The 27,035-nt window shown below is 34.0% G+C and overlaps 1 protein-coding gene across 3 annotated transcripts in view; it reads right to left on the reverse strand.

Annotated features, from left to right (window-relative positions):
• RB1 (RB transcriptional corepressor 1) overlaps positions 1-27,035 on the reverse strand; it is a 132,875-nt gene that overhangs the window by 68,929 nt on the left and 36,911 nt on the right. For 2 of the 3 annotated variants that reach the window (XM_081215123.1, XM_081215121.1), the window contains exons 5-13: positions 21,968-22,006; positions 20,908-20,975; positions 18,423-18,533; positions 15,917-16,059; positions 13,662-13,739; positions 11,228-11,337; positions 10,196-10,273; positions 6,758-6,845; positions 726-842 (exon numbers count right to left, since the gene is read on the reverse strand). In XM_081215123.1, the coding sequence (XP_081071249.1) occupies positions 726-842; positions 6,758-6,845; positions 10,196-10,273; positions 11,228-11,337; positions 13,662-13,739; positions 15,917-16,059; positions 18,423-18,533; positions 20,908-20,975; positions 21,968-22,006 (832 nt within the window). Of the gene's footprint in view, positions 1-725; positions 843-6,757; positions 6,846-10,195; positions 10,274-11,227; positions 11,338-13,661; positions 13,740-15,916; positions 16,060-18,422; positions 18,534-20,907; positions 20,976-21,967; positions 22,007-27,035 lie in introns of those variants that run through there. The other variant, XM_081215122.1, reaches the window with a different exon arrangement.

The raw sequence follows: 27,035 nt of genomic DNA on the forward strand, positions 1-27,035 counted from the left end.
ATTATGAGTAGAAATTTCATATATAACCAAAAAGAACTTTTAAATATAATGGTTTAAAACACAGATGGAATCAAAATATAACCTCACTACACCAAAATAAATGTGTAGAGTAGATAACAGTTTTCAAATATATTTTATATATTACCTCATTAACGCCACAGAGCAAAGCAGAGCAAATATAGAAACTTGAATCTCAGAGAAGTTAGATGACAGCTCATATATGATAGAACCAGATATAAACCCAGGGCTCTGATCCAGAGCCCACTGGCTTACCAAATATTAGTTTTAGATTTTCTGAAATAATAATAGCAATAGTAAAAACAACATCATTTAATAATATCACTGATAAATGGCATGTATAATATGATTCCATTTGTATAAGTATATGCATACATGAATATTCATATATGTAAAAGTTAAAGAATATACACCAAAAACTTAATGTTAGCAAGATTTTGATTTTTTTCTTACTGTATTTTTAAAATTTTCTACAATTCTTCTAAAATTTTCTGCATGTTTACTTTTGGTTTCTGTAATGGAGTGAGGGGAGCTGTCCCATAAAGCTTTCCATAAATAGCAGCATACACAAGCAGCCTGGATATGGTATCTGCCAATATTTTATACTATTGGACAGATACTATTATAGCATTTATACAATTGGGACAGATGTTGTATTTGAAATTATTTACTATATAGTGTCACTAATCAAAATGAACTCAAGTTACCTGTGATCCAATTTCCATACATCCCTGTCCCACAGCTTTAGCAAATTTCTCTTTAAAGATGTACCCAATATCCTTCACTCTTTTCAGGATACTTTCCTTTGGATTCACTGTGCAATTCTTTAAGAAGGAAAAACATGAATCAACATTGAGGATACTGTTTAATCAGACAATTAACATTTTCTGTTCTATAGTACATGACTTATTACTCTCAATTGTTTATACTGTGGAAACACTTCCACAATAAACTAGGTAAATACAACTACTGAAAATATGAGGAACATAAAGGATTCCATTCTGGGATAACAGTGACCAAAAAATACTAGAGTACAACTAAAAAACTCTATTATCTAAATTTTCTGCTGGCAAGTTAGGGAAGAACAGATTTGTTAGCCCTTTCCACTATCCATCAAAAACAGCCTCACAGATATTACAATTGATACCACAGGAATACAAATGATCATAAGAGACTACTATGAACAATTGAATGCCAACAAACTGGACAACCTTGAACAAATGGATAAATTCCTAGAAACATACAACCTTCTAAGGTTGAATCATAAGGAATAGAAAACCTGAAAAGACTAATTATTAGTAAGAAGAATGAATAGGTAATCAAAAACCTCCCAATAAATAGAAGTCCAGGACCAGATGGTTTCACTGGTGAATTCTATCAAACATTCAAAGAAGAATTACTACCAATCCTTCTCAAGCTATTCCAAAAAAAACAGAAGATGAGGAAACACTCCCAAACTCATTTTATGAGGCCAGCATTGTCCTGATACCAAAACAAGGACACCACAAGGAAAGTAAATTATAGGCCAATATCCCTCCTGAATACAAATGCAAAAATCCTTAACAAAATATCAGCAAACCAAATTCAAGAATACATTAATATTCTTGAAAGGATCTTATACCATGATCAAGTGGGATTTATCCCAGTGATGGTTCCATATCTGCAAATCAATCGATGATATGCCATGTTAACAAAATAAAAGATTAAAATTATGTGATCATCTCCATAGATGCAGAAAAAGCATTTGACAAAATTCAACATCGATTTATGATAAAAACTCTTAACAAAATGAGTATGGAGGGAATGTACCTCAACATAATAAAGGCCATACATGACAAGCCCACAGCTAACATCATACTCAACAGTGAAAAGCTGAAAGCTTTCCCTCTAAGGTCAAGAACAACACAAGGATGCCCACTCTTGCCACTTTTATTCCACATAGTATTGGAAGTCTTAGAGCAGTTACGCAAGAAAAAAAAAAAAAAAAAGGCATCCAAATTGGAAAGGAGGTAAAACTGTCATTATTTTCAGATGACATGACATTATATATAGAAAACCTTAAAGACTCCAAAAAAAAAAAACTGTTAGAACTAATTTAAAAAAATCAGTAAAGTTGCAGGATACAAAATCAACATACAAAATCAGTTGTATTTCTATACACTAATAACACACTATCAGAAAGAGAAATTAAGAAAACAATCACATGTACAGTTGTATCCAAAATAAATCTAGGAATAAATTTAACCAAGAAGGTGAAAGATCTGTACAATGAAAACTTAAGACCCTAATGAAAGAAACGTTAAAAGACACACATAAATGCAAAGCTACTGCATGCTCATGGAGTGGAAGAATTAATATTGTTAAAATGTCCATACTACCCAAAGCAATATACAAATTCAATAAACTTCTTGTCAAAATTCCAAGGTATTTACACAGAAATAAAACAAACAATTCAAAACTGTGCAGAACCACAAAAGACCCCAAATAGCCAAAGCAATCCTGAGAAAGAAGAACAAAGCTGGAGGCATCAAACTATATTATAAAGCTACAGTAATCAAAATGGTTTGTTATTGATATAAAAACAGAGATCAGGGCTTCCCTGGTGGCGCAGTGGTTGAGAGTCCGCCTGCCGATGCAGGGGACGCGGGTTTGTGCCCCGGTCCGGGAAGATCCCACGTGCTGCGGAGCAGCTGGGCCTGTGAGCCATGGCTGCTGAGCCTGCGCATCCGGAGCCTGTGCTCCACAATGGGAGAGGCCACAACAGTGAAAGGCCCGTGTACCGCAAAAACAAACAAACAAACAGAGATCAATGGAACAGAATAGAGAGCCCAAAAATAAACCCATGTACATGATCAATTAATCTACCACAAAAGAGCCAAGAATATACAATAAGAAAAGGACAGTCTCTTCAATAAATGTGTTGGTAAAACTGGAAAGCCAGTTTCAAAAAAATGAAATTATACCACTGTCTTACACCACACACAAAAATTAACTCAAAATGGATTAAAGACTTGAACATAAGACCTGAAACCATGAAACTCTTAGAAGAAAACATGGGTGGTAAGCTCCTTGTCATTAGTCTTGGAGATGGTATTTTGGAACTGATTCTGGAAGAAAAGGTAGCAAAAGCAAAATAAACAAGGGGGACTATTTCAAACCAAAATGCTTCTGCACAGTGAAGGAAACTATCAACAAAAAGAAAAGGCCACCTACTGGATGGGAGAAGATATTTGCAAATGATATATCTGATAAAGGGTTAATATCCAAACATACAAAGAACTCATACAACTCAACACCAAAAAAACAAACTAGCTGATTAAAAAAATGGGCAGAAGAACTGAATACACATCTTTCCAAAGAAGACATACAGATGGCCAGCAGTCACATGAGATGCTCAACATCACTAATCATCAGAGAAATGCAAATCAAAGCCATTATGAGATATCACCTCATGTCTGTCTAATGGCTATTATCAAAAAGAGAACAAATAACAAGTGTTGGCGAGGGTGTGGAGAAAAGGCAACCCTCATGTGCTGTTGATGGGAATGTAAATTGGTGCAGCCACTGTGGAAAACAGTTTGGAGGCTCATCAAAAAATTAAAACCAGAACTACCATACAATCCAGCAATTCCACTTCTGGGTATTTATCCGAAGAAAATGAAAACACTTAATTTGAAAAGATATGCACCCCTATGTTCATTGTAGCATTATTTACAATAGCCAAGAATAGAAGCAACCCAGGTGCCCACTGATAGATGAACAGATAAAGATGTGGTATATATATACAATGGAATATTATTTGGCCATAAAGAAAAAACAAATTTTGCCATTTGTGGCAACAACAACAATGGACCCAGAGAGTATTATGCTAAGTGAAGTAGATCAGACAAAGAAAGCAAATACTGTATTATTTCACTTATATGTGAAATCTAAAAAAAAACAAAACAAATGAACAAACACAACAAAATAGAAACAGAGTCATAGAGAAAGAGAACAAGCAGGTGGTTGCCAGAAGGGAGGGATGTGGGGAAAGAGAAACAGACGAGGGAGATTAAGGGGTACCAACTTCTAGTTACAAAATAAATGAGTCACAGGTATGAAATGTACAGTGTAGGGGATACAGTCAATAATTACATAATATCTCTGTACAGAGACAAATGGTAACTAGACTTACCGTGGTGATCATTTTGAGATGTACAGAAATATTGAATCACTATACTGTGCACCAGAAACTAACCCAGTGTTGTAGGTCAATTATACTTCAAAAAGAAACAAACAAACTCATAGAAAAAAGATCAGATTTGTAGTTACTAGAGGTGGGGGGTGGGAAAGGGAAGGGGGAACTGAATGAAGGCAGTCAAAAGGTACAAACTTCCATTTATAAGGTAAATAAGTACTAGGGATATAATGTTCAACATGATTAATATAATTAACACTGCTATATGTTATACATGAAAGTTGTTGAGAGTAAATCCTGAGAGTTCTCTTCACAAGGAAAAAAATTTTTTTTCTATTTCTTTTATTGTATCCAAATGAGATAATGGATGTTCACTAAACTTATTGTGATGATAATTTCATGATGTATGTAGGTCAACCCATTATGCTGTATACCTTAAACTTATACAGAGCTGTATATCAAGCATATCTCAATAAAACTGGAAGAAAAAAATGTCTATAGCTTCTAAGATTTTACTTACACACAGAAGAAAAGATGGCATTAATTTTTAAAATGAAGACACCTGAGCTAATAAAGAAGCAAATTCAAAGAAAAACTTAATGGTCTTCAAGATATGCCCACTCTGAGATAGGCCATTTGTAGTGTACATAAAACTTTGCAGTTAAACTGTTGCACTTCATTTAATGTTAAGCTTTAAACTTAGCTCTGGAAAATGTCTTTGAGGCAGAATTTTCTACCCAACTGAAGTAGGTTAAAATAAATACTACATACTCCAAATGTTGGAGGAAATACTAAAAACAATATTTAAGAAGAGAGAGATTATCATTCTTTTTACTTCTACCATTATCCCTTCTAAAAGTTCTAAGTAACTGGGTAGCTATGTTTGAGAAATATTCTTGTGCTACAGATAACCCACAAATAAAAGCAACTTTATGCAAACTGGACAAACAAAATCAGTTTTGAGCCAACACAATTATGAATATGATGACAGAAAATACTCTGTGAATTCTTGGGGGGAGTGGAAATATAAACAAGAAGATAACAAAGAATACGACAAAACCACAGGCAGCTTATGATATTAAATGGAATGTTAACCACACAAAGCACTTACGGGATAAGCCAAATTTCAGTAAGTCTCCTAGCCTCATCCAACTGCCACAGATGAGCATTTCAGTGGCTCCCAAGCCTCACTTGATTTTAAAGGAGTAAAGGAGCAAACAAGGAATATAGACACTAGTTTTCATTCTCTCTCTTCCTCTCTCCCTTTTTTGAGGGGAGAGAGGCTAGCAGGGGTCCTTCAGATATCAAACTCAGGGTCCATCAGGAGTTGCAAACTGCAATGCACACAGGGCCACTCAAGAAATGTAAATGAAAGTGGGCTAAATAAAAAAAACTGTAGAGATATGGCAAATGTTATATCCTGTCTAATGTCACATTCAAAGAAAATATCTTAAAAGAGCCAGAGAGAAAAGATAAACTATAAAGGAACAACAGATGGACTGACAGAAAACATCTTAGTAGCAACGAGAGCCAGGAAATAGTGAAGTAATATCTTCAAACTACTAAGAGAAAGTAAAGGTCAGCCTAGAATTGAAGATCCAGGTAAACTACCTTACAAAAAATAAGAGTGAAGATATTAAAAAATATATTTATGAATGTATGTATGTATGTATGTATGTATGTATGTAATTTATTTATTTATTTGGCTGTGCCGGGTCTTAGTTGTGGCATGTGAGATCTTAGTTCCCTGATCAGGGATCGAACCCGGGCCCCCTGCACTGGTAGAGTGGAGTCTTTACCACTGGACCACCAAGGAAGTCCAAGACTAAAGATATTTTAAGACAAGAAACAAAAAGCTTGTAAGTTCATCCCAAACTAACCCCCATGAAAGGAATGATTAAAAGATGTATCTGAAGAAAGAAGAAAATAATTATGAAAGTGAGGTCTAAGTTGTAAAAAAGAATGGTTAGCAACACAAAAAGTAAATATGAGAAAATCTAAAAATAACACTGTCTAAATAAAACAATACTACTAATAATATCTAATTTGGAGAGTTAAAAAAAGCAAGAGGGCTTCCCTGGTGGCACAGTGGTTAAGAATCCACCTGCCAGGGCAGGGGACACGGGTTCGAGCCCTGGTCTGGGAAGATCCCACATGCCGCAGAGCAACGGAGCCCATGCGCCACAACTACTGAACTGGCACTCTAGAGCCCACGAGCCACGACTACTGAGCCCACGTGCCACAGCTACTGAAGCCCACATGCCTAGAGCCTGTGCTCTGCAACAAGAGAAGCCACCGCAATGAGAAGCCCACGCACCGCAACGAAGAGTAGCCCCTGCTCGCCGCAAACAGAGGAAAGCCCGCATGCAGCAACAAAGACCCAACACAGCCAAAAATAAAAGTTAAAAAAAATTTTTTTTTTAAAAAGCAAGAAATAAGATAATAGACAACTACATGTTGGTTGGGAAATGGGTGTTTAAAAAAACACTCAGTATTTTAACTTCTAATTTCAAATTTATTTGCCAAGATATCATAATAAATAATGTTTCATATACGGCTTACATTAAAATAGGAAATCAGATTTTCTGACGGTTGATCACTTGCTGAATTTAAGATCATCATTAATTGCTGGATAGTATTCATGACAGTCCTAGAAAAAAATAGGAAGAAGTGTTAAGCAATGAAGGAATAAAAAGAAAAAATGATAAGTATCTATTTCATAAGTTACACGTATCTTCAATCTCATTGTCTCGTTTATCTTTAAGAAGTTCTCTGAAATAAGACTCTATAAAAGCCTTGGTGTACTGCTGTTTATGAGGAATTACATTTTACTTAAATCTTTAAGAAAGCATATGTCGATCATCAGTAAGTTTATAATTAAAGAACTGATATGCTTATTTACTAATAGAACTAAATATCAACAAAACAATTGATGAAAGTAATGACATTATTTTAAGGATAAAACATAAACTGGCATCAAAATGGTAATATTTTAAGAAAACATTATTACAATTAAATATTAAAAATTTTCAAATAAAGACAGTAAGATATTTAGTAACTCAAGTAGAGAACCAAGTGACTGTCCTTTACAGAGACCTTCAAGATGAAAGCATACATAATTTTAGAAGTCATCATCACTAAAACATAAAAGTAGGTCAATCTCTTTAAGATCTCTTTAATTATATAATTGTGTGTGTGTGTGCACACGCGTGTCTATGTATGGTATATGGTAAATATTAATGTTCTAATTTTGGAGTAGCAGTTCATTGCTACTCTGTAGGCACTGTTTAATGATGCAAAAAACTGTAGAATGTTTATAGGCAAAAGGGTCTTTAAATATTATTTAATAAAACATGTTCAGTGTTCTCAGTCAAGCCTCTCTAAACTGATATCTACACTTCCTCAGCTTTTAAATATATTGCTTCTATGATCTGTACATGTACTAATCTACTTAAGCCACAATGACTAAAGCCATAAGTGACCAACCGCTAAAACCAAAAGATCTTTTTTATTTGTTCTGATACTTGATTTTCTTGAGTTATTTGACACTCTTAAACACTTGCTCTCTTCTGAAACTCCCTTCCTCCCTTGGCTTCTTTGGCTTCATTCTCTGGCCTCCCCAATCACACCTCTCATTCTCTTTAATCTAACTTCTATCTCGTCCTTAAATGCTAGCATTCTTTAGGGTTCAGCCCTTAGCCAACCGTTATTGCTATTACGCACCCTCACTTCAGGCAACCTCATCTGTTTTTCTTTTTGTTTTTGAATTTTATTTATTTTTTTATACTGCAGGTTCTTATTAGTCATCCATATTATACACATCAGTATATACATGTCAATCCCAATCTCCCAATTCATCACACCACCCCCCGACCCTGTTTTTCTGATTTTAACTCTCCCTGATGATTCCCAAATCTATAAGATCCTTATATCCTACTACTTACTACATTATCTTCTTCATATCTCACAAATGCCTTAATATTCTAAATATGAATTCATCAACTATTTATCAAACCTGTTCTTGCTCTTTCATTTCAACTGCCTATCTCTTGGTTCAGATCTTCAGCATCTCTCAACTGAATTACTGCAATGGAGCATTTTGAGATTTTGACTATGTCTATGGCAGCAGGGTCTAGGCATATGTACTTTGAAGAAAAAAAAAAACTCCTCAGGTTATCCTAATTTGCCTAACCACTGTGACAGACTGACAGGTCTCTCTATTTCTCACCACGCCTTCCTCAGTCCATCTCTTCACAAACTACTACCATGTAAACTTTCACAAATCAAGTCTGATTTTATCCTAGCCCTGCTTAATACCCAGGTATAGCAACAGGCCATATCCTGCACAAGCTAAAGTCCAAAGTTCTGAGTATGGAATATAAGGCCTTTCATGATCTAGTACCCACCCTCCTCTCCTGCCATTTCATCTTCCCATTTAGTCCATCAATACAGAGATGCTTATAGTTCCCAGATGCATCATGTTGTTTCATACTTCCATGCCTTTGCACATGCTGTCAGTCTCCTGTGACACAAACTTACATGTTTCAAAATTCAGTTCAAATATCACTTCATAAAGTCCCTTCTGTGCCATCTCATTAACTTGTCCTATGTCTCTTACTATATTTAAACAAAAATGTATTTTTATGTGTCTATGTAGTCATTTGAAAAAATTAATGATTGTTTTACTATGTACCAAGTATTCTCCTAGGTCCTAATGATTAAATGGTGAACAAGAAAGTCATGGTCCATGTGGTATGGACTTAAAGGCTATTGTGGGTATTGACAAAAACAAGCAAACACACAGATGAATTTATAATTACAAATTGTGATACATAATTTGAAGGAATACAACAGGATGCTGTGAGAAAGAATAATAAAGGAAAATACTTCAGAGAGAAATAAGTCCTCAAAAAAGTAGTATTTGTGCTGAACCTAAAAGAAGGGTAGTAGTTGGCAATTCATAGAAAAGAAGGAAGAGTTTCAAGAAGAAACAAAAGTGGGGCTTCCCTGGTGGCGCAGTGGTTGAGAGTCCTCCTGCCGATGCAGGGGACACGGGTTCGTGCCCCGGTCCGGGAAGATCTCACATGCCGTGGAGCAGCTGGGCCCATGAGCCATGGCCGCTGAGCCTGCACGTCCGGAGCCTGTGCTCCGCAATGGGAGAGGCCACAACAGTGAGAGGCCCACGTACCACAAAAAAAAAAAAAAAAAAAAAAAAGAAGAAACAAAAGCAAATGTGAAGGTCACTGAGTACAAAAGAAGATTTTGGAGAGTTCAGAAAACTGGTTAGTACATAATGAGCAGGAAAACAAGATGAAGTTGGAGAGGTAACAGAAGCTAGATCATATAAGGTCTTGTAGGCACTGTTAAGGAATTTGCACTGTATTTCAATTGCAGTAGGAAGCAATCACAAACTTAACAGCAGGGTGAACATGATCTGATTTACATCTCTAGAATATTATTCTGGGGGCTCTCTGGAGAATATATTTGGTGATAAGGAGACAGGAATATTCATGAGAGTAGAAACAGCAAGTTCAGTTAGTAGGCTACTGCAAAAAATCCAAGAGAAGGAGACAGATATCTTGGACAAGGGTGGGAAGAGTAGGAATGGGAAACAGTAGATGAACTCAAATACTTAGGAGGTAGACTCAACAAGACCTGAAAACAGATTACATGTGGGAAGCAAGTGAGGAAAAGGACACTAAAAACTGGCTCCAATCTTTCTAGGTTATATACAGAGCAAATGGTGATACTTTTTTTCTCTTTTTTATATACTGAAATGGAACACATTCTCATTCTAGGTTATATACCTTGGACAGACAGAACTACGTCTAATAATCATATCCTCAGCAACTAGTAACATGTCTGGCATACAAAGAGCACTCAATATATATTTGCTGCATGTATATACAAATATATAATGAAACAAATGAATAAACCCAAAGCACTATAAAGTACTGAATAAATAATTATAATGAAAATCAAAAGTAAGAAAATTCATACCTAACTGGAGTCTGTGGAAGAATCACATTTACCTCTTCATCGGGGTTACTTTTTCGTGGTGTTCTCTGCAATTCAAAACTAAATAACGATAAACAAAGTCATTCAGACTGAAAACTTAACAATTTGTGATTTATGAGTCAAAAAAGCAGTAAAGTACCTTCTGTTGACTCATAACATCATACAAAATGGTTAAGTAAATAATAGAAGTGATAGGAAATAGATGATCCAGAAGCTGCTTAAATAAATAAAATTTTATTTTTTTATCATAATTTTTAAGTTGGGTTTCTTTCCACTAGGTTTACAACGAACGGTGTACCAATCACTAAGAATTTTTTTGAAAGTGAAAGTTAGATGTTTGTTTTCTCTAGAATGTTAGATGTTGATGATATTACTAGCAAGGTTGTTCAGTATCAAAAAATATCAAAACTCAAGTTTTTCAAACATTACATCTTCCAAAAACTTTACTTTGACTTAAATAAAATCTGAAACATTTTATTTGTGTTTAACTTCCAAATTTTATATATATACATATTTTTTTAGTTAATATTAAAAGATTTCATGCTGAAGACTTAAAATTAACCACACTTACAATCATTCAAAAATTTTTTACAGGCATATCTCATTTTATTGCACTTTGCTTTACTGTGCTTCACAGATACTGTGTTTTATTACATATTGAAGGTTTGTAAACTCTGCATTGTCATATGATGGTTATCATTTTTTAGAAATAAGGTATTTCTAAATTAAGGTATGTACACTGTTTTTTGGATATAATGCTATTGCACACTTAACAGACTATAGTACAATGTAAACATAACTTTTACATGCACTTGGAAACCAAAAAGTTTGCATGATTTGCTTTATTGCAATGGCCTGGAACGGAACACACAATATACCACAGGTGCCTGTAGTTACCGTCAACCATTCCTACTGTAGGATTCTATATGACAATTCAAGAGAATACAATTTTATACTAACTTTTTAAAAAATGAACCAGCATATCAACAAATAATAATATATCATGTATAATACCTGTCTGTAGGATCAGCCTGAAGAGTTTTATCATGATCCAGAAATAATCTTGCATCTATATCTTTGTTTTTAAGGTAAATTTCTTCATATTGTTTAGAGAGACTTTCCACCTCAAAGGCAAAAAATATCGATGAGTATCCTTTTCATGTCATTACTTCTCAGTACACAGAAATACAGATTTAATTAAAGAATCTTCGTAAAAATATACACTTAATTTTACACTATACAGACTTCACATGGAATATAAATAAGGCATATCTAAAAGTGAAGTAAAGAAAATTGCAACTTTTTTTAACTCAATTTTAAACCTATTTTATGCACATATCTCACATTTTATCTAGACAAGGATCACCAATGTTACAGAACAATACTGAGATGGAACCGTAAGATGAAAAGACATTATTATAACCACTTAATTGCCGAGATCCTCCATCCCATACATCACTCACTTTTAATCTTCTACTACACTTATCAATATAAAATAACTTTTCAAACACTGTAACAGACCTTTATTATGTATTCTGCCTATCTTTTCTAAATCCTTTGATTCACTCTGACTCCCTTCAGTTACGTATCTTGGGCAAGAGTATAAGCTCAATTAATTAGCCCAATTAACATACTTGCACAATTTATTTCCAATCTTAGACACTTCTCCAAATGTTACAAACTATAATTCTTTTATCAGTTCTGATTCATAATTTTCTAATCATAATATAAAAACCAATGCCCAATAGAAAACCATTTAGCAGCCTTCTCCTGTGACTTTTAAAGCCAGAGTGTTTCCAACCTGAGAGAGTTAAAATTGCATTCTAAAAGGAGTGGTAGGAAAAAATCCAGTTAAATGTAAACTTTTGTTTGTTTGCATAAATTTTTTAGGCCGAACAGCCATTTATGTTTGATTAGGCTTAATCGTCATTCCTGCCCTATGTCAGTTAGGTATTAATTATCAATCATTTATTGACTGGCAGCTATTAGTGCTATATAATGTAAAGTTTATCTTGAATTTTCTAATAATAACCCTGTAATCCTTTCAGAGGGAAAAAAATTATGAATGTCCAAGATTCTTTAGAGTTGTAAACAGCATATATTTTGGTATATAAGTTGGTAACAGAACTCAGAAATACAACTTTTGGCCCCTTCTTGTTTCTTTAGTACCATGTCTTACCACTCTACAGAACAGAGCATACTATCACATATCACTGTGCCTTTAAATCTATAATTTCCAACCCCTGGAAATGCCACTTCTCATAAATCTTACTCAGCTCAGAAATCACATCACCTCCATAGAATTTTCCGCAAAACCTATCTGGCCCACTTTGGATTAGGGAGCCCTCCTCTGAGATATCACAACACCCTGTGTACACATCTATTAGACTCCTGTAGACTCCTGTTAATGTTCTACTTCTATGTCCATCTCTTCCACTAGCACCTTAATGACAATGACTGTGAGTTAAATCTCTGCATTGATGATATCTAGGACAATGCCTGGCATATATTAAGCACTCACTAAATAACTGTTGAATGAATAAGTTAGTTAATTCAAGGAGGACTAGCTACTAACTCAGGCCATCAAATCAGCAATCTAGCTCTCTGATTTCATGTCTTTTGGTCTTGGTGACTGATACTAGGTGTGTCTGAAATGCTGCTTCCTCACTGAGTACTTGTTCTTCATCATTTATTTAAGCATTCTTTTCTCCACACATTACCACATAAAGTTCTCAGTTGTTCTGTTCTCACTGAAGAGCAAGACGTATGAGGAAAAATGTGAAAAGAAAGAGATGGATGGATGGCACACCACTAAGGTAAAACATTTCTACCATATAATCACACTCATTTCAACCAAAGCTACATCCAATTAGGTAGCTTTTTAAAAATACTCCAAAGAGTGAATTCCCTGGCAGTGCAGTGGTTAGGACTTGGCTTTAACTGTCGGGGCCTGGGCTCCATCCTGGTGGAGGAACTAAGATCCTGCAAGCCATTCGTTGCGGCCAAAAAAAAGGCCTCAAAAGAGGTGCTCCAAGTACAGTAATGCTAATAATGTTGATGTCACTAATCATGGCTCCTATGCTTAAAGAAGCATAGCAAAGCAAATTAGAATCAAATTTGATTATAGATATTTACTTCTATTTAAATATTTAATGGCATTTAGAAGTTCAAAAGCCTACATTCTGATTTTTGAAAAATTTTAGTACAAATCAACTTCTAGTGCAAATTTTTAAATGCTGCCTATTTATACATTTGAGCATAAATGGGTTCAAAAGGGGTTTTTTCTTACTATATAAAGTTGATTTACCACAATTCTACTTAGATTCTTTCCTTGAGTAAAAAATATTTAATATACAGTAAAGTGATCTTAAGAAATTTAGGCAACTATTCCTCCCTCGCTAAAGTCCCGTAACACATTAATTTTTTATTACGTTTTCTTTCAGATTACCTCTGGAAGTCCGTTAGAAGCTACAATTCCAAGAGAATTCATAAAAGGTATAAAATTTTTGAAATAAACATTTTTCACCTGAAAAAGACAAAGTTACATGACCATTAAAATAAAAAAAAAATCTCTGTCACTATTAACAACAGAATGAAAGTGTTAACTGACATTTTGATCAATGAGTTACATTCAACCCAGTGTGATGCTTATTTATAATTAATTCAATTATTCACTTTTTAATTCATGTGAGGCAGATTTCAGGTCCTAAAATGGAGGAGCAGGGGGGATGAAATGGAATTATAATGAAATGGGATTTATAAGAAGAAAATCCATCGAAACCAACTTCAAAATCCCACATTTAACATATAGTGAAAACATGGGAGGCTCAAAAATATTAAGCGACTTCACCAAAGTTACACAGCTAGGAAGTGGCAGAGCTGGAATTGAAACCCAATCTGTCTAGCATCAAAGCCAAGACTCTTTTAACTTCTCTACACTGCCTCTGATTTCTCCCCAAAGCATATTTTTGGGCCACTTCACACACATATCTAGCTTAGGGAATATCAAGTCAATTATTTCAGTAAATTTAGGAAAATGACCTGCTTTTATAAGAAGATAATTTCACATGCAAATACCCAACAATTCTATTCAAAACCGAGTGAAAATGTTTTGGTCATTATGCAGTTTCACACAAAAAACCCTACATTTAACATGGATAATAAAGACTGTCCTTGGAAAACCTGGAGTTATACCCCTAACTATTTTACACTGGCAAAGTGTTATGGAATTTTAAACAATTTACTTTTCTTCATTTAACTTCCTTTTCCAATTTGCAGTCTACATTTATTAAGGTAGAATAATTTAATAGCTTCCTATTAATAAGTTCCTATCTTCTGCTTCACAAAAATGCTTTAAGAATTAAGCTTCTGTAATACATATTAGTATTGTTTTCTAATTAATTCCCATTGAACTGGAATAATTATAAGGTGGGTAGTTCTATTTAACGAATTAGTGTGACTAATCAATAATTATATAACCATAAATATAACTAACCAATAGTTATATAACTATAAATGCTACATGTAAATAATCAAGTGTCAAATTAATATGAATTACCCCAAGTTATTAATCACCTACACTTTACAAATCGTTATTACATTCTAAATTATAGAAGAATTATTTAAAATAAAAAGGAAAAACATGAATTATTCCTGATTTTTGAAATGCAATTTTATAAGTAGTTCTAAAATACAGAGAACTAACAACCAGGAATTAGAAAACTGCATTTATTCCTATTCATTACCTTGAGTGAGTAAGCAACAGACTGGAGTAAAAAAAAAATATTTCAACTACATTTGTCAGCTTATTAGCAAAGATAATTTGTTATTCTAGAAAAGTAAATATATTACATGTGTAAAGTTGATACAGCTATATGTCTGTATCTATATATTTGTTAAAATTAATAAAAGCCACGGTGCTAAAACCCAGATATCTTGATAAATCATTCCAACACTTCTGAAACTAGATTTTGAGATCATACCCCCAATTCCTTCCCATAGTTGACAGAGCAATTTCAAAGATGCAACATTTCACACAACTTTCTAGTGGTAGTGAATTGTGGACAATATAACAGTCTATGAGAGAAAGAGCACAGCACAGTGAAAGAAGCACTGGTAGCAGATGGTCCAAAGCATAGACTCTGTTAGTAATCAGCTATCAGTCTCTAGAAGCTTGTTTATTCATTAGTAAAAGGAGGCCAAGTACATTACTTGTAAGATTCCTTCCAATTCTAACATTCCAGATTTTATTAACAAGATAAGCAATTCCTGGGTGTTCATGTATCCTCTACCAGTCATTAACATCTGGTGTGATATTTAGAAAAAGAGTAACTACAGAAGGCTAAACAGAAACTTAATGTTGGTATCACTTAGCACTAAACCAAAGCGCTAGGGTTTTCTGAGCAGGATACTTGAAAACATTAGGTGTATCAGTAACCACAGAGGAATCAAAGAACAAATACATTTGAAAACTATTGCCTTAATCATGTACATTTCAATGATTCCAGAGTGAGGGAGCTATTTTCTTTAAAATCAAAGTAACTGAATATGAAAATAAAACTTTTTCTAAGTATTTTGCTACTGCAAAAGAGTTGGCACTAATTACAAAAAGCAAGCTCATCATAAAAGAATTATATACTGTTAGGAAGAACTTACATCTAAATCTACTTTAACTATTTTAAAGAAATCATGAAGTTAAATTACCTCATCTATATTACATTCATGTTCTTTACAGAGAACTTCAATAATTCTTGTATCATTTTCTAGTTGTTTTGCTATCCGTGCACTCCTGTTCTGACCTCGCCTTGGTGTTCGAGGTGAACCATTAATAGGTATTACAGCTGTTTCTGTAAAAATGGTAAATTAGATAAGAACAATTGCACATTCCACTGTATAAAATAATGAAGTATTCTAATTATAACTCGGAAGGTCAGAAATAATCTTGGTAACATTCTGCTACTTGTATTATTAGGCTTCATTAAAAAGCTAACAGCTTTATTTATTAAATATCTACTGTAAGTTATATACTGGTAATAGTTGTTACCATCCCTATTCTCTTCTGCCCCCAACTAGCCCAAAAAGAAATTTAAAACCCCACAGACAAATATGAAAAATGCAAGGGAAATAGCCAACTTATAAACTAATATTAAGTGTATCCTACTAGTCTGCAAGGGGAAAAAATGTTTTCTATCTTAAAAGAGTCTTAAAAATAATAAGCATGTATTTATGGATTCAATTTGTAGATACAGGATAAAAAATAAATTTTTTAAAGTTTTAGCAAATAAATTACGATGCTTTAAAAAAATTAAGCATACAAATATACTCATGTGACACTAAATTGTAATTTTTAAAAAATCCCCTGGATTATTTTGAGCATTTTCAATTCAAACTGAATGTGAATTCAGCTATTAAAGAGATTACAGATGACTAAGTATAAAAAGTATTAACTGCCTCTAGGCCCAACAAACACCTTACAAGAAACTGACAGGATAGAGGAACATGTTAAGACTACACCATAGGATGCAATCACTAAAAATTAAACCATGGAAAACTCAACAGAACAAGACCACCTGATTATTTAATAAATAAATTACAAGAAAAAAGAGAAAGATAGATGGAGGAGGAACTTTTTAAGGCTTAAAAGCATACCAACCAATCACAAAGTAGAGATCTTATTTAGATTCTGATTTAGTCAACATGTAAAAATTTTTTAAATTACTTTTATAAAACAATTGAAAATATGGACACTTACTAGATATTTGGTAGAATTAAAGAATCACTATTAATTGATTTTTAGGTGTGAGAATGGTACTGTCATCATGCTTTTTTAAAAGATTTTATCTTTCAGAGATACATACTGAAATTTATAGGGATGAAACAGTATGCAAAAGTGTGCTTCAAAATAATATAGCTGGTACAACTGAGCAGTAGATAGGACTATGGGTTGACCATAAGTTATGCATTGAGGGCAGGTGATAAGTACATGGAGGCTTATTATATGACTTTCTTCTTTTATGCTCACTGAAATTCTTCATAATAAAAAGCTAATTGCAAGTTTACCATAGCCAGTTAATTCAACATCTTATCCTGCTTTCTCTTTAACATGGCACTTACAGAATTAAATGTACATTATCCAAAAGAACAAAGGCTGTCAAGCTAAAGTTATATATCAACTTTTTAAAGTTATAACATTTATAAAAAGTGAGGAAAAGGCATATAAAGGAAATTTTTAAAGATTCAGAAATTTTTAAAATATATTGTTTTCTATTTTTTCCCCTCTGTTTTACATGTGGTTTCTGCTAAATGACCTGCCTTTTCTGTCAAGCCATGTTCAACGTCTTTTCAAAATTCTGCTTCATTTTTCCAGGAAGTTATTGTTCACGAAGATTAATCAGGCTTCAGCTTTTCAGCCACTTCAACACTTTGAGACTTCCATGTTTTGATCTTTCCCCTATTATTTTCGGTATGACTAATACTGTCAACATTTTAGGAGCAAGGAATCAGCTAAGCCTTAGTTAAGTTTACATTTCTTTATAGTGTATTAAGTGATTTTAAATCCTACTCTACATGCCACCAAAGGGAGCAATTCCATTCTAAGAGGAATATACTTGTCTTTGCTTAATGCTATCTAATTATTTCAGCAATAGCTATTATTTAAATACACCTCCCATCTCATCACCCACCGAAGTGGATCAATTACAGTTCATATGCAAAAAAAAAATCAGTCACATAATCATTATAGCTTCCAATAATAAATATTTAGTTAATCCATTCCTATAGAACAGGTTAGTCTTCCCCATGCAGTCTCATTCATATCTATGCCTTGCCTCTTGATTTTCTCTTTACTGGGAGTGCAGTCTCCCAACTTACCACAACACTCAAACCCTAACTACTCCTTCAACATTCAGTTCAAATGCCACCACTTTTTTATGGTCTTCCTTGGTCTTTCTCAGCTAGGAAAACTTTCTCATCTCCTCAACTCCCATAGTATTTGCTATATTTTGGCCCAGACTATTTTCAACCATATACTCTAATTACTTGCTTACTTATCTCTCCTTCTATATCTTATACTACTTAAGGGTAGAACCCATGTCTGATTTCTTTTTTATTATTCCCTTGGCTCTAGAACCATGTTTTGGATCTAGTGTAAGTCCGTAAAAAACTGTTGAATGATGAAGTAGGAGGGGCATAAATTACTTAAAATACTTACTATATGGTTCTTTGAGTAATGCAGGAGGTGAGAGTTTGATAAAATAGTCAAGGACACACAGCATTAACTGAAATGAGATCACCAGATCATCTTCCATTTGTAAAACTTGCCCTGAAAACAAAGAAGGTCCACATCTTAAGGTAGAGATTGAGGTCTTCAAGTCAGGGAAAATTGTGGGTATGGCTGTATCCATATACTCATTTATGCAACAATCACTAGAGCATGTTAAAGATCTTTTTTTTTTTGCAAAAATTCAGTCAGATGTTCAATATATAAAAATATATAAAGTTATAAAATTATAAATGGGGACTTCCTGGTGGCACAGTGGTTAAGAATCTGCCTGCCAATGCAGGGGACACGGGTTCGAGCCCTGGTCTGGGAAGATCCCATATGCCATGGAGCAACTAAGCCTGTGCACCACAACTACACAGCCTGTGCTCTAGAGCCCGTGAGCCACAACTACTGAGCCCACCTGCCACAACTACTGAAGCCCATGTGCCTAGAGCCTGTGCTCCACAACAAGAGAAGCCACTGCAATGAGAAGCCAGTGCACTGCAACGAAGAGTAGTCCTCGCTCACTGCAACTAGAGAAAGCCCACACAACAAAGACCCAATGCAGCCAAAAATAAATAAATAAAACAAATAAATTTACTAAAAAAAATTATAAATGAAGTGTAAGTCTACCATGAGAATTTTACATTTAGGTATTATTATAATAATTCAGTCCCTATGTCTAAATTTATTTTGATTTTTCCTTCTTTAAACTCACTTCTGGTTTTGGTAAAAGTTATAAAATTTACTACCTCTGAAAATCATTTTGAAGAATGATACACGTTAGTCTTCAGTTCTATTTATTTATGAAACCTCATATATTTTCAATTTCAACCCACTCCAAAATATTAATAACCAAAGCCATTAAGAAATAATAAAATTAGTATATAATTGTAAAGTCATCTATAAAGCAATTATTTAGCACAAAATCCTAAAAGTTTATATAATATACAACTAAAGAGCTGTATATTTATTATAAAGAGCTGTATATAAGGAAATTTATGCATATAATAAACACCTAAGAAAAAAACAGTGTAGCTACACAAAATATACAAATCATATAGCTATGACATATTTGCTTATGGCTCTATGTTGTGCAGTATTTTTAAAAGAGAAGTTTAATTTGATTCATTTTCTATCTTATTGGCATCTGACTGCTAAACCACTAATAATCCCAATACTGGAGGTATAGAAACTTTCTGGTTAATGTATTAAATCTCAATTTTTTAAAAAAGGAATTCTTTAAATATTCAAGGAAGAAAATGAGGGGGGGTGGAAATTAAGCTAGTCTCAAATTTCTCAACAGCAATGTTCAATTCCAGAAAATAGTGTCCTGAGGAAAAAAAAAACATGATACAAGAACAGAATACTCAACCAAGTTGTCCTTCAAGTCTAAAGACTACAGACATGGTTCATAAACATGTCAAACATAGAAAACATGGCGCCAAAAAGGCTTTTTTGAAAAACTCCTTCATGGTAAAATCTAGTCAGCTAAGGATAGACCAACATAAAGAACTCAGAAATGGAGAAGCTATGATACAAGAGTGACAATAAGCTTAGAATCCATTTTAAATACATAAATGAGACAAAACAACTGTGATAATTATAATTACAGAACAGAATGTAAATATTATAATCTTTGGTAATGTAATGATAACAAAAAATAAGCAAATCTGAAAGTAGGGAATAGGAAGGTGACAGGAAGAGTGAAAATTCTTTTTCTTCAGAGCAGATTAATATATATTGCTTTAACTCAAAACATAAAGTTAAATACAGATTCTAACCTCTTAATGTTTTCATAATCTTAGAGAAATATTTTAAGAAATAATACTGCTTAAGTGACAAAACATATAAATTTAAGCAATTCTTTCCATTTCTCTTATTTTCTTCTATAAAATTTGAGTAAAATTAATTTTTATATTTTAAACATAGCACAATAATATATTATTTTTAGAAACTTATATATATGTTTGTGAGTACACTCACCCACCCACCTTTTTTAATCAGAATCTTATTCCAGATACATTTTTGTGCATACAACCACATGATTTTAATGATGATTATTTCTAGGTGGGTTTTGGGTAATTTTTCTAGATTTTTCTTTGTGCTTTGTTGTATTATTTGCATTCTTTATCATGAATATATATCACTTTTATAAAAACAGTAACATTATTCTTAAAAATAGGAAAGAATGAAAAATATTAGAAAAAGAAATGAAATGAGACATTTTCAAGGTTGCCTCCAGTATCAGAATTACAAGAACTTGCTAACAGTTAAAAAGTCACACACACACACACACAAAAAAAAAAGTCACACAAAGAACTAGGGGGAAGGAGGAACAATATTAAATAGAATTAAAATTTTGAAATTACTTGAAAGAATTATCAATTATTACATTTGAAACATTAGTATGTAACAAACATAATGACTTTACCTTTAGCTAGTAAAAATGTGAGCCAAGAAACTTTTAGCACCAACATAGAATTTATTTCCGTAGATATCCTAATAAACAAATAGAAAGAAGAAAAAAATCTCACTGTTTTCCAACTACACCTTTTTTTTTCATTTTTTTACAATTATAGACCAGAGTTGATCGCATAATAGAATACAGTCCATCTTAAATGCACAATTTACACATGAATTCAATTTGTCTCAATTCAGTTAGTGTTTTTACCATGTTATTTATATTTTCCCAGAGTAGTATACATTTTTTAAAGAAAATATTGAATATCTTCTACTGTAATCTAAAAATATGCACAGAAAGTGGTATAATATGACATACATGGCTTCCAATTAATGCTTTTCTGCTCTCTTTTCTAATTAAAATCAATTTTCTGTAAGCAGAAAAACAGAGGTTTGGGTGACTCTACCAAATTAACACTATGTCTTCATAAACGTTAAGTTATTCACTTGCTGGAATTAACAAGTGGAATTAATAGAGTTAATTAATTAATCACAATTTCCCTTTGTATCAATCATCTTCAGTATTATTACTTCAATGAGGCAGAAAATCTCACATGCTACTCGTTCTGTTTCCGAAGAAAAACTCTAGAGCTCTTACAATGGTATACTGTTGGAACATGTATCATACATTTAAAAAGACTACTTGGAAATTTTAATATAGACGTTCATGTTTATTCTTACTCAAAAGTTATGCTCTGAGTCTTAGTTAATAAAATGCCTACAATATACTCTGAAAAAAGATTTTGTCAATGAATTGGCATTTTTCCCAGAGCTGGTAAAATGTTGCTCTGAATTAACTTCAACCTTATTAGTTCTCCCTTGTAGTAAAAGGCATGTATTTCATATAATTTTCTTTGTGAAAAGATAAATAATCCGTGTATGGCTTAAATCTATGACCTTAATTTATGAAGTATGATAGAACAGTCAGTCAAACTAATCCTGAAACTATCAACGTGTTTGGGATTATCCCACAAAAATCTCTAAAAAAAAAAAACCCAAAGGTGAAAAATAACATACTCTGAGGTACTTACGAACTGCTGGGTTGTGACAAATATATAAGTTCACATGTTCTGAAAGGAAAAAATAATTATGTTAACATTATGGCTTTTTTAAAACTTACTTTAAAATTTTTTTCATAATTTAGAAATCAGTTTTATCATGTTTTATTCATCTTATTTTAAGAAGGATACATTTTTTCTCAAGTACAGTATTATAAAACAAAGTTAAAGTAGACATTTCCAATTTATGACATTTCACATATCACCGTAATATCTAATTACAAAAAGACTGGATTCAATATGTGCATTTCTAACTTGGAATACATTCTGTAATTGAACCTTGATCTGGTTAGAATCTCAGATCAGGTCATAAAAGCTTATTTAACTAATAGTGTCACTGAAATAACACAACTGAAAGTACTACAGTAAGTCCCCTATACACGAACCTTCAAGTTGCAAACTTTCAAGTTGCAAACTTTCAAAGATGTGAACGTGAGTTTACACGTCCAATCATGTAAGTCAGTTCACGTGTCTGGCATACATGTCACTTGTGTGCATACAAGTGGTTGTGCTTTGTGTACTTTACTGTACAGTACTGTATAGAGTACAGTAGTAGATTATCTTTATTTCAAGGCCAGGATGTCTGGAAGCAAGCGTAAAAGTAGCAGTGACGTAGCTGGTACTACTGTACTTTTCAAGGTACTGTACTGTAAGATTAAAAATGTTTTCTTTATTTTTTTGTGTTTGTTTATTTTTTTTGTATTATTTGTGTGAAAAGTATTATAAACCTTTTACAGTACAGTACTATGTAGCCAATTGTGTTAGTTGGGTACCTAGGCTAACTTTGCTGGACTTTACAAACAAATTGGACCTACGAACGTGTTCTCGGAATGGAACTCATTCATATGTAGGGGACTTACTGTATAAAACCTACCTATTTAGGACAATGACTTCTGGAATGGTGGAGTAAGGTTCTCTGCAGACCTGTTTCCTAATATAGTAACTACAATTGGTAAAACTATTTTTAAAAAACCATTTAAAGTCTCTGGAAATTTTCCTAAGGGCATACAACAAAAAAAGGAAATATTTCTTCTACTAAATCTTGGTAAGAACAATGACAGCCTGTAGAATTCAAAGCAAAACTCATTTCCTCCTCCTCTCTAGCTCAGCATAACAAAGCTCTACCCCTGCTAGGTGTAGCCAAGACACAGGGCTCTTCTCTCTCCAGCTCCCAGCCTAGAACTATCTCTCTGGGAAGAGTACGCTCCCAGAATTTCTCATCGCCCCCAGATCTGTGTTGCAGAAAGTCTATCCCAAGCTAGAGGAGCTGAGAGGTCTGGGGCTCCTGTCTTCCGCTTAGCCCCCACTCATAGGGTAAAGTTTTACTCCAGGCACAGAGCACATCAAAAATACTGACTTCTCTTGCTGAGCAGCTCATAGGACAGAGGTTCCAGCCAAGAAAGGCAATCTGGGAAGACCAGGGGCTATTGCCTCTTCTCAGTGCCCTACTCTTAAAACAGAGGTATCACTCGAAGAGAAGAGACCACTGTCCCCATCCTGACCTCCCAAGCAGTGGCACAGAAGTGGTGCCTAAGGGAGAGGAAGGCCCTAAGAACACAGAGCCTTGAGCTCTCCCCAAGGGAACTCATTTGGAATGGAGGGTGGGGATGTTCAAGAATAAGAGAACTGTTGAAAGCAATACAGACTTTGGTGGAAGCAAGTAAGAGAAAGCCAACAGATCTTATGAGAGCAAAATGCTAACTCCTAGATCATCTAGGAGAGAACCAGGGAAAGAAACAGCTAAGAATAGCTCTCCTAGTATCAAAATAAGCCTCAAGGCTAGCCTCAAATACTACTCCTGCAGAGGGAGCCGAATTTAATTGGATTAGACTGTAAAGCAACTTGTGACCCAGAGCATTGTCAAAAACAATAAAGCAGGACTTCCCTGGTGGTGCAGTGGTTACGAATCCGCCTGCCAGTGTAGGGGACATGGGTTCGAGCCCTGGTCCGGGAAGATCCCACATGCCGCGGAGCAACTAAGCCCGTGTGCCACCACTACGGAGCCTGTGCTCTAGAGCCCACAAGCCACGACTACGGAAGCCCGCACACCTAGAGCCTGTGCTCCGCAACAAGAGAAGCTACCGCAATGAGAAGACTAGGCACTGCAGCGAAGAGTAGACCCCACTCGCTGCTACTAGAGAAAAGCCCGCATGCAGCCGTGAAGACCCAAGGCAGCCAAAAATAAATAAATACATTTATAAAAAAAAACAATAAAGCAATCAGTCGGCAATTAGTGAGAGGTAGCAACTAGGTGTGATATCAACAGAGGCAGTTAGCTTAAGAACAGGGAAAAGATAGTCAAAAGAGAACCCAGCGAAAACCACTGTCAGCTCTGAGTGACTATGCACCTGTCCAAGGCTACTCTAAGGAGCAAGATCAGAGGCTACACACTGTGGGAGAAAAAGACTTCATTGAGATAGTACAGCTAAGCCACTAAACAAATAACAAAGACAAAACAACAGCAGCAAGCCCCACGAGAGAAAAGAATCAGCTCCCAGAGTTACTACAATGTTATCAAAAATATCCGGTTTTCAAAAATAAATATGAAATATGCAAAGAAGCAGGAAAGTGTGACCTCTACATAGGGAAAAAAGCAGATAACAGAAATTGTATTTAAGAGAACCAAAGTGTCAGACTTAACAAAGACTTCAAAACAGCTATTATAAATATGTTCAAAGGACTAACGGAAATCATGCTTAAAGAAGAAAAAAAGGTATGCTGACAATGTCTCAACCAACAGAGGATTATCAATAAAGAGACAGAAATTACTTTAAAAGAACCAAATGGCAATTTGAGTTGAAAAGTATAATTACCAAAATAAAAAATTCACTAGAGGGACTCAAAAGTAGATCTGAGCTGGCAGAAAAAAAGAAGCACTAAACTTGAAGACAGATCAAAAGAGATTATGTGGTTTGAAGGAGATAAAAGAAGAAGAAAAATGAAGAGGCTCGCAGAAGAGGCTCACCAAAAAATATATTGGTGTATTTTTTGGACACCAAAAGATACATGAATATATGTGTAATGGGAGTACCAGAAAAGAATGGAGAGAGAGAAAAAAAAATTTTTTTGTAAATAATGGCTGAAAACTCCCAAGTCTACACACCCAAGAAACAGAACAACCTCCAAGTTGAATAACTGTAAAGAGATTCACACCTAGATATATCATAGGATAAATGTTGAAAGACAAAGAGAAAATCCTGAAAGCAGCAAGAGAAAAATGATCTATCATATACAAGGGAACACAATAACATTAACAGGTGACTTCTCAACAGAAGCAATGAAGATCAGAAGGCAGTGGGACTACATACTCAAAGAAAGAAAAAAAAATGTAAACTAAGACTCATATATACAGCAAAACTACCTTTCACAAGTGATGGAAATAGATAGTCTCAAACAAAAACAGAGAATGTGCAAACTCATCTTATAAAAAAATAGTAAAAGTTCAGGCTGAAAACAAATGACCCAAGACAGTAATTCACATCCACATGAATAAACAAAGAGCACTGGTAAAGGTAATTATGTTATTATGAAAGATGGTATAATTACATATTTCTTCTCCTTTCTTCTCCTAATTGATATAAAATATAATTGCATAACACAATATGTATATATTGTATTCTTGGGCCTCTAACACATGAAATGTAATGTGTTTGACAACAGCAGCACAAAGAGGTGGGTAGTATCAAAGCTGTATTGGAGTAAACACATGACATAAGATGATAAATCAAATCCATGGAAAGAAATGAAGAGAAGACAAAATGATATATAATAAAGTTATTATAACAAACTCTATAAATATACACTTGTTCTCCTTTATACTGTCAACTATGTTAAAAGACATACAACCCGGGGCTTCCTTGGTGGCGCAGTGGTTGCGAGTCCGCCTGCCGATGCAGGGGACGCGGGTTCGTGCCCCAGTCTGGGAAGATCCCACATGCCGTGGAGCGGCTAGGCCCATGTGTCACAATTTGGGTTGTATAACCCAAATAACTATAAGTAGATGAATGAATAAATAAAATGTGGTATAGCCATACAATGGAATATTATTCCATAATAAATAGTAATGAAGTACTGAAACATGCTACAACATGGATGAACCATGAAAACATGCTAAGTGAAAGAAGCCAGTCACAAAAAATATGTAGATCAAAAATTTACATAGAGAAAACTACTATCTTATATTAAAAAAAAGCATATGGTAATCAAGAGGGAATTTTTATAATTATAGAAAATATGTTTAATGTCAGATGCATTGTTTTATATCATTTTGTAATTTAATGTAACTCAGAATAGAATGTTATCATAAAGGTAATGACATACAATATAAATCTATGCTGTCTAATACGTGAACCACAAGCTCCTATGGCTACTGAACACCTGAAATGTTTTTGGCTAGTACAAATGAAGTTGTGCTGTAAATGTAAATTACACACCAAAATGTTAAAAAAAATACTTAGTATGAGAAAAAGAATGTAAAACTTCTCTATTGGTTTCATGTTTTCCTGTTGAAATATAATTTACCTAACATAAAATTCATCATTTTGAAGTGTATAAATTCAGTAGTTTTTAGTATTCGCTTTGTTATGTAATCATCACCGTTATCTAAAATTTCCATCACCCCAAAAAGAAACCCCACATCTTTTAACAGATACTCCTCATTCCCTTCACTTCCCATTCCCTAGCAATCACTAACCTATCTTCCATCTCATGGATATGCCTGTTCTGGACATATCATAAAATGAAATATGTGGCCTTTTGTGTCTGGTATCTTTCACTTAGCTTAATGTTTTCAAGGTTCATCCATATTGTAGCATGTAGCAGAACTTTATTCCCTTTTATGGCTGAACAATATTCTACCATATGGAAAGATCATATTTTGTTTATCCATTCATCAGCTGATGGACATTCAGGGTGTTTCCACTTTTTGGCTATTATAAATAATGCTGCCATGAACATCTGTATACAAATTTATGTGTTGAAATATGGTATTTTGGGATATATGAGTTAAATAAAATGTTAAAATTAATTTCACTTGTTTCTT

The sequence above is a fragment of the Mesoplodon bidens genome (assembly GCF_964165515.1).
Source record: "Mesoplodon bidens genome assembly, chromosome: 17".
NCBI classification, from domain to species: domain Eukaryota; kingdom Metazoa; phylum Chordata; class Mammalia; order Artiodactyla; family Ziphiidae; genus Mesoplodon; species Mesoplodon bidens.